Below are 9364 nucleotides of genomic sequence, written 5' to 3'. Positions count from 1 at the left end.
AAGTAGTTATTCTGTACCTTTACAAGTGTCAAGCAATCATGCAGATAATACAACTTATAAACAAAGCAAAATGAGTTGTGTGTGAAGCTTTAACTTACCTTCCACTCCATTCTTCTTCACTCGGTAGTCACTGGCTGTGACACTGCTGCTGCCAGTCTGCCGTGCTTTCCAGAGTCTCCCACTGGACCGGACCCAGGGCTTTCCACAGACCACTCCACGTCTGACTCTAGTCTACTCTGCGTTGAGCTGCTCTGAGACACGTGACCGCACTCGGAAGGATCTATTTAATTCCCGCCCGGCACTCAGAGACAGCCAGCCCCAGTCAGATTCAGATGAGTTCTGAATTCTGAATCTGATTGGCTGAGAGTCAGACTAGTAGTGAGACGTGAGAGGCGGCCAGGACGGAGGCTAGCCTCCTGTGGAAGCGTATGGGGCGCATTGGAGAGCACTGCATTAGCACCTTTTCTCCTCTGGTGGCAGTCTCTCAGCGTCCCATACACTTCCACAGTAGTCAATGCATTCATATTGCGCAATGCAAGGACAGCCGGCTGTCCTTGTCTTGCGCAATATGAATGTATTGATGTATAAACAAACAGTGAGTCGGTTTTAATAAAATTTACACACAGAATCATGATTTTGGTGGAGGGGTTGGGGGGGTAGGGGGGGTCACCTTATTTTATAAAAAAAAATTTGAAAAAAAAAAAAAATTTTATTTTTTAATTTTAAATAAATGCTGCCTGTAATTACATAGATTGGCCAGGGGAGGCGCTGCCTCACCTGCCTCCTGTGACTGCACGTCACTGGTTCCTGCTGCATGATATAGAAAGGGGTGCAGGAGGTTATTTGCAGCTTAATCTAAGGTAAGACTTTAAGATGACTAAGGTGTAGACTGTCCCTTTAAGTATACAATCAACATGACTGGCCGGATGATGCAGGGAACGCGCCCCTTGGGTAAGCAGAACCAACCAATAATCTTGAACTTTCATCTGAATACACTTTGACTGGTGCACACTTAAGGATGGAATCTAGGAAGGAAGCACATTTTGATTAACTAATATATATATATACAGTATATATATATATATATATATATATATATATATACTGTATATACATATTATATATATAGTAACAGACCACGCTTGTTCATGTGTGCCTGCTCCTCTGAGCTTACGAAACAAACTGGACATTGATTACTATTGTGCAGCTTATCTGCTTGCCAGCAAAATAAAAATTGCAACAGTGCTTTAACAATTTTTACCAGTTTTCTCAGTTGCAGCAATACCGCTTCTGACAACTCCTTGTCTCTCTACTCACTGAGATTTTCCCCAGTCTTTAAAGGAACCAAACCAGTAGCAGGTGAGCCTAATTACCTTAATTACTCAGACTCAGTTTAGTGGAAAACCTTAACTGGGTCCTCACAGTTTACCTGTTAGTGGGATGGAGAATCAGCCCACCCTGTTCTTCTGAATATTCCACCCCAGGGAACCTAAATGCACAAATATAAACAAATTGCAAATAATTAACAGCTTTCCCTGGGGCTATATGCATATCCCACCTCCAGGGTAGAAACTGTGCACAACTCTGAGTCCTAAGTACACACAATTTACTACCTTTCCATACACTTCACATATCCTCCCCCCAGCTCAGACCTACAGGGTTGAGTGACCATGGACATAAAGGAATGTACTCTGGAAAGGACATACACATATAGACCCATGTATAGACCCAGCTCTGTGTCCTATAGAAAAGTTAAAGGGTTGTAAACATAGGAACCACCAAGTTACCCAGGCATTCTTATCCAGGTCAGGGGAGTATGATCTGAAACTAACGAACATTTGAGGCCCAAAAGGAAGTATTTCAGGGTCTCTAGAGCCCATCTAATGGCAAGATATTATTTTTCTACTATAGAATAGTTTCTCTCCTGAGGGGTCAACTTTCTACTTAAATAGAAAACTGGGTGCTCTGTTAAATATTCAAAGGCCTATTCAGTTTCTGGGGACAACTTTACCATTAATGGAGCTCTTGCTTTTGTCAGGTCAGTTAGGGGGTTTGCAATTGTAGAGAAATCTGGAATGAAACATCTATAATACCTATTCTGTACCAAGAATGTCCTAACTTAATTTTTTTAAGAGGCCTTGGCCATTTCTGTATGGCTTTCACTTTTACCATTTGTGGCTTAACCAACCCTCTCCCAATTGTGTACCCCAAATACATAGCTTCTTCTTTAGCAGTTAAGCCTGCTATGCGCATGGAATCTAAAACTGTCTGTACTTTATGCAGATGTGAGTCCCAGTCTAAACTGTGAATTACCCCATCATCCAAGTATGAGGCAGTATACTGCCTATGTGTTTTCAAAATTCTGTCCATCATCCTTTAAAAAGTAGCCGGAGCCCCATGTAACCATTTGACAACATTTTATATTGGAGGAGACCATATGATGTTGAAAAAGCAGTTTTTTATTTTGCTTGGTCAGTTAGGGGCACCTGCCAATAGCCTTTCATGAGGTCCAGAGCTGTATGATAATGAGCCCTACTTCTCTATGAGCTCATCAACTTTAGGCATAGGATAAACATCAAAATTTTACACACTGTTTAACCTCTTATGGGTATTGCACTATTACTAGTTCGGTCTCGCTGCCAGCGGTGAGACTGCACTATTTCTAGTGACAAGATGGGAGGAGGGAGGGTATAATAGCTATTATGAAAAAGAAAACTCTTAATGACCGGCAACATACATGGTACGTCGTGGTCGTTAACGGTTAACTTGCGATAATTATTGCAAAATCTAAGTGCGCCACCTGATTTTGGAACTAGTACAATGGGACTGCTTCACTTACTGTGAGATTTTTCAATATCATACAGGGCCAAGATGTTGTTAATCTCAGCACTAATATTCTCTCTGGGATTCTTGCACTCTATAGGTTAAAGGCTTATCTTTTTCCCAGGTTCTGTATGAATGTCATGCTTGATTACTTTAGTCCTGGCTGATACCTCAGAAAATAAATCTTTATCTATTTATACAAAATCCCTGACTTCCTGTTTCTGATGGGCAGACAATGTTCCTAATAGAATTACCACATTATTAACAGTAGTGTCCATGTTTTTAAAGTAATTAAGACCTCCCTATATTTCCATGGTTTTAGCAGGTTGACATGATATAACTGTTCTGGCTTCTTTCTACCTGGCTGTCTTACTTTATAGTTAACTTCCCCAACTCGTTCAATAGCCTGATAGGGCCTGTGTCACATTGCAAGAATTTTATTCTCTACTGTAGAGACTAAAACTAACATTGTATATCCTGGATGAAAATTTCAAACCCATGAATTTCTATTCTAACTGTTTTTCTGCAGCTCCTGAGCTTTTTGGATGTGTTACCTTTACTATCGGCATAAATGCTGGCATCCATTCCTTAAAAAAGCCAGACATGTGGAGTCAGTAGTCACAAAGGCAAAGTCACAAGGAGGGGCAGGCATATTGAAATCAAGTCACACCGGACCCTTCTGATATCTATCTAGGAAGGAGGTCTGAAATTGTGGCCTGATAATAGCCACTTTTTCCCCAGAGTGACGAACATTTATTTTATTTTTTATTTTGCAAAGACTTTGCTTTTTAAAGAATCTTTCACCTAGATTTAGAGTTTTGTCGGTAAAGACCTGCGGTGCTAACGAGCCTTTTTTTTTCAGTGCACCCTTAAGACAATGCTGGTATTACGAGTTGTCTGAATGGCTGCGTTAGCCTCAGAAAAGGGAGCGTTGAGCATAATTTAGCTCCACTTCAACCCTCAATACCAGCGTTGCTTACGGTTGCGGTAAGCTGGAAAAACGTGCTCATGCACGATATCCCCATAGGAAAGAAGGGGGCTGAGCTGACTGCAAAAAAACCTAACACCTGCAAAAAAGCAACATTCAGCTCTTAACGCAGCCCCATTGCTTCCTATGGGGAAACATTCTCTAAGTCTACACCTAACACCCTAACATGAACCCTGAGTCTAAACACCCCTAACCTTACACTTATTAACCCCTAATCTGTTGCCCCCACTATCGCTGACACCTGCATTTTATTATTAACCCCTAATCTGCCGCTCCGGACACCGCCGCAACCTACATTATCCCTATGAACCCCTATTCTGCTGTCCCTAACATCGCCGACACCTATATTATATTTATTCCCCCCTAATCTGCCCCCCCCATGTCGCCGCCACCTACCTACACTTATTAACACCTAATCTGCCGACCGGACATCGCCGCCACTATAATAAATGTATTAACCCCTAAACCGCCGCACTCCCGCCTCGCAAACACTATAATAAATTTTATTAACCCCTAATCTGCCCTCCCTAACATCGCCGCCACCTACCTACAATTATTAACCCCTAATCTGCCGCCCCCAACGTCGCCGCTACTATAATAAATTTATTAACCCCTAAACCTAAGTCTAACCCTAACATCCCCTAACTTAAATATAATTTAAATTAAACAAGCTAAATTTACTATCATTAACTAAATTAATCCTATTTAAAACTAAATACTTACCTGTAAAATAAACCCTAAAATAGCTACAATATAACTAATAGTTACATTGTAGCTATTTTAGGATTTATATTTATTTTACAGGCAAGTTTGTATTTATTTTAACTAGGTACAATAGCTATTAAATAGTTAATAACTATTTAATAGCTACCTAGTTAAAATAATTACAAAATTACCTGTAAAATAAATCCTAACCTAAGTTACAAATACACCTAACACTACACTATCAATAAATTAATTAAATAAATTACCTACAATTATCTAAACTAAAAGACAATTAAATAAACTAAACTATAGTACAAAAAAACAAACACTAAATTACAAAAAATAAAAAAAGTTTAAACTAATTACACCTAATCTAAGCCCCCTAATAAAATAAAAAAGCCCCCCAAAATAATAAAATGCCCTACCCTATCCTAAATTACAAAAGTAATCAGCTCTTTTACCAGCCCTTAAAAGGGCTTTTTGCGGGGCATTGCCCCAAAGTAATAAGCTCTTTTATCTGTAAATAAAAATGCAATACCCCCCCCAACATTACAACCCACCACCCACATACCCCTACTCTAAAACCCACCCGATCCCCCCTTAAAAAAACCTAACACTACCCCCCCTGAAGATCACCCTACCTGGAGCCGTGTTCACCCAACCGGGCACCGATGGGCTAGAAGTGGACATCCGGAGTGGCAGAAGTCTTCATCCGATCGGGGCAGAAGAGGTCCTCCAAGCGGCAGATGTCTTCATCCAAGCAGCATCTTCAATCTTCAATCAACCAGAGCGGAGCAGAGCCATCTTGAATCCATCCGATGCGGAGCCATTCTCTTCGTACGATGTCCTAACAGCGAATGAAGGTTCCTTTAAATGACATCATCCAAGATGGCATCCCTCGAATTCCGATTGGCTGATAGGATTCTATTAGCCAATCGGAATTAAGGTAGGACGACATGGGGGGGGCAGATTAGGGGGTAATAAATATAATATAGGTGTCGGCGATGTTAGGGGCAGCAGATTAGGGGTTCATAGGTATAATGTAGGTTGCGGCGGTGTCCGGAGCGGCAGATTAGGGGTTAAAAAAATTTATTATAGAGTTTGCGATGTGGGGGGGGGGGCTCGGTTTAGGGGTTCATAGGTAGTTTATGGGTGTTAGTGTACTTTATAGCACAATAGTTAAGAGCTTTATGTTCCCGTGTTAGCCCATAAAACTCTTAACTACTGACTTTTTTTTGCGGTTGGAGTCTTGTCGGTAGAGGCTCTTCCAATACTCGTAATACCAGCGTTAGGCAAATCTCATAGAAAAGATAGGATACGCAATTGACGTAAGCGGATCTGTGGTAGCCTCGAGTCGCAGAAAGAAAGTTAGCGGTAGACCCTTTAATGCCTGACTCTAAATACCAGCGGGCGTTAAAAAGCAGCGTTAGGACCCCTTAACGCTGCTTTTTAACCCTAACGCAGAACTCTAAATCTAGGCCTTTGATGTAATACATTTGTATTTTTGTTTTTAACTATTGGAACCTGCTACAACCAATACAGCCTTAGGCCCATTTGTACTGAGCGCATCACTTAGCGCTATAGTAGCTCAAAGTCATGTATGAAGAAGATCACCTTTTGAATATTATCCCATGACCTTATAGTGCTCGGTGTTGTATGGTATAATCTCCTTCTTTTTTCACTTTTATTGTTTGATTATACACTGTCACACTGTTATAATTTTACTCTATACTGTTTTTTTTTGGAGTAGCTTACATATGTCTTTTATAACTCTAGACATGAAAGAAGTACCCTGATTGGTCAAAATTTATTTTGGAATACCTACTCTGCTAAACATAAACATGAGTTATTTTTCTTTTGTTTTAGCTGAGGTGTTGCTTCTGGATACCTGGTAGCATAATCCAGAATTACCAGTTTATACTGTGTGCACCCTAGTGGATTTTATTAGTGGACCTACTTAGTCCATACCAATCCTTTCAAATGGTACATCTATTATTGGCAATGGTAGCAGAGGACTACAATATACCATTAACTTAAGGGGGCTGTGTGCTGGCACTCGGGGCAAGATGCGCAATAATTAGGAATTAAGGCAAATATACCTGGCCAATAAAACCTTTTCAGGACTCTTTTTTTGTTATTTTCAGTACCAATACATGACTTTGAGCAACTTTAAGTTCTAAAGGCTCTGGAAACTATAAGATGTTTTACCTCACCCAAACCAGTTTTTTCTACTCAGTAAGCCAAATCACTTTCTAACTCATAGTATGGGTAAGATAGGATCTTGTCTGGAAACTGTCCATTGGAAACTTGAATAGCCTTTCTGGCCTCTTTTAAAGTAGGATCTTCCAACTGTGCCTTTCTGTTAGAAGGACTGATTTCCAAATCTAGCAAGTCAATATCCTGTTATTGCCTATTCACTATTTCCGTATTATTATGACTAGCCTCATCCTTCACTAAAGCTGCAATAATGAGTGAGGTCTTTCTCTTAGTTTTAGTATTTTGTTCACCCCATTCTAATTCAGAAAAAGGAAATATTTCAGAATTATCATTACATTTTTTGCATACTCCTAGGTAACCTTCCTAGCAGATTCCCATAAATATAAAATATAGGGAAAGTCCCTTCCCAGTATTACATCATGGGCCAACCTCTCTACTATATCTTCTTTAAAATGTATAGTACCACAAGGGTTGTCAATAGTAGCCATAGCTGTAGGATATTAACTTTTGTTACCATGAACACAAACAATAACAACTTTTTGTATCACATCTGGTATCAAAAGTTCTGTTCCCTTATATTAATTATATTGCGCTGCATGGGTTCATAACATTAGAAACATTTCCCCATGTCTATACCTTTTTCCAGGGTGGGTGCTTCTAAAAGTGGGTACATGGGACCCCTGTGGATATATCCCATGTTCCACAGTTTCCCTTAAACACAGAACAGTCTTACAAGCTCCTGCAGTATCTTGATTTCTCTGCCACTGTAGATGCCCTGACAGAGTGGTATTCTGAAACTTTCCTGAAGCTACATATCTCTCCACCAAGTCCACCAGCTTGTCTACCATTTGGGTGGTTGATTTGACTGGCCCATCTCTTCAGGGCAATAGGTAGACCATGCAAAAATGATCCATTACCAACAGCTCCACAATCTGGCTTGCTGACTTAACCTCTGGCTGTTGCCACTTCCTGGCAAGGTGTATTAGGTCAAACATCTGAGAATGAGTATACTTTTCAGGATAGTAAGTCCAGGCATGAAACTTTTTGGCACTAACTGTAACAGTTACTCCAAGACATGCTGGGATCTCAGACTCTACCCCATAAAAGGTTTCTAGGGCTCTCCACTTAGGAAAGGTGCCAATAAGCTTGCCCACTCACCTGCTGGCCCTCCTCTTTCAGCAGTACATTCAAATGTAAGAAGGTATTCTTCTGCATCATCTGTGGGTGTCATTTGTTGCAGAAAATGACTGGCAAAGATTAGCCTAGCCCCTAGAGGTTTCCTATCAGGGTCCTTGGTCAGCTTCTCAGACAAGGCATGAATCGCCACCATATGGTTAGCCTGTAGTTGCTCCTCTCTGAGCAAATAGCTTGCTTGACTTTGGGCTGTCATAGCATGGCATCTGTATTCCATTTCTAAGAATGAACCAGTTGCTGTAGGGCTGCAGAATTCTCTTGTTGTGTTAATGTGGCCTGTTTCTGTGTAGACACAGCCTGTAGCAAAGCTTTCATTTTGCAAAGTGTTTTTAAAGTAATGCAGCACTGCAGCTTATCTGCTTAAATGTTGCAAAATAACAACAATAGTTAAAGTGCTTTAACCATTTTTACCAGTTTTCTCAGTTGCAGCAATACAGCTTCTGCCAACCACTTGTCTCTCCACTCACTGAGATTTCCCCCAGTCTTTTAACTGCTTGAGTGCTAATGACGGCTCTGAGCCTTCACAGAGTTTCCCACTCTGGTGCTAATGACGGCTCAGAGCCGTCGCTATCACTCTCCCACCTTGAGCAACGGTATTGATGATATATATATAAGCAGAAAACAAATCCTCCCTCCAAGATCAGCCACCTTGGTGCAAGTAAGCAAATAATATTTCCAGAAAAAAAATGCACTCTCAGGGTTTTCCCAGCAAAAAAGTCAGCTTTGACTCCTCCATATAAGGAATTTGGTGGGTGGTTTGACCAATAAAGAACAATTACAACAAACAAGGTGTTTATATGTTCCCATAATCTTCAGTGGAGCACAAAAAGATTATCGCTATTAAGGGCTAACGCTGGTCAAGGTCAATCAATAGGTTTCTTATTCTTGTGCTTATATTTAAAGTTGAAAGTGAAACGTCTGATAACTTGGTTGCTCTAAATCCCTCTGCTCATAGACTTTTATGGGACATGCTAAAACATAGAAACATAGAATTTGACGGTAGATAAGAACCAAAAAGGCCCATCAAGTCTACCCATATTACATGTTACTTTTTCCTTAGGCTAGTCTTATGCATGTCCCAGGCATTTTTTAATTCCTTTACAGTCTTTGTGTTTACCACCTCAAATGGAAGTTATTTCCATGAATCCACCACCCTTAAAAACCCGGTCATGAAGGAGCAATCTCATTTAAGAGTCTCTTAGAAAGAAGCAAAGTAGCAAGGCCGAAGGTCCATGAATTATAGTTTAAAGAATGTTAAAATCCAGTAAAAAATAAATTATAAGTGTTTTGCATGGAAACTCATAGTGACCATTTTGTTTTCAGTTCACACCAAAATAGAAACAATCCTTTAACAAACAATAGAAATATTGTTGCAAAGTGTCCATGTAGAGATAGAAACCTAGTGCACAGTCTGCCCATCCTGAAAAACCTAAAAGA

The 9364-nt window shown here is 40.3% G+C and overlaps 1 protein-coding gene across 1 annotated transcript in view; it reads right to left on the bottom strand.

Annotated features, from left to right (window-relative positions):
• Positions 1-8144, bottom strand: part of ISX (intestine specific homeobox) — a 52754-nt gene extending 44610 nt beyond the window's left edge. Inside the window, exon 1 of the mRNA XM_053719685.1 lies at positions 7892-8144. Coding sequence (XP_053575660.1) covers positions 7892-8144 — 253 coding nt within the window. The remainder of the gene's footprint in view (positions 1-7891) is intronic.
• Positions 8145-9364: the final 1220 nt, after the last annotated feature.

Source organism: Bombina bombina, chromosome 6 (assembly GCF_027579735.1).
Source record: "Bombina bombina isolate aBomBom1 chromosome 6, aBomBom1.pri, whole genome shotgun sequence".
Taxonomy (NCBI): Eukaryota; Metazoa; Chordata; class Amphibia; order Anura; family Bombinatoridae; genus Bombina; species Bombina bombina.
The sequence above is the reverse complement of the archived record's forward strand: the minus strand, read 5'-3'. Positions and strand labels throughout refer to the sequence as shown.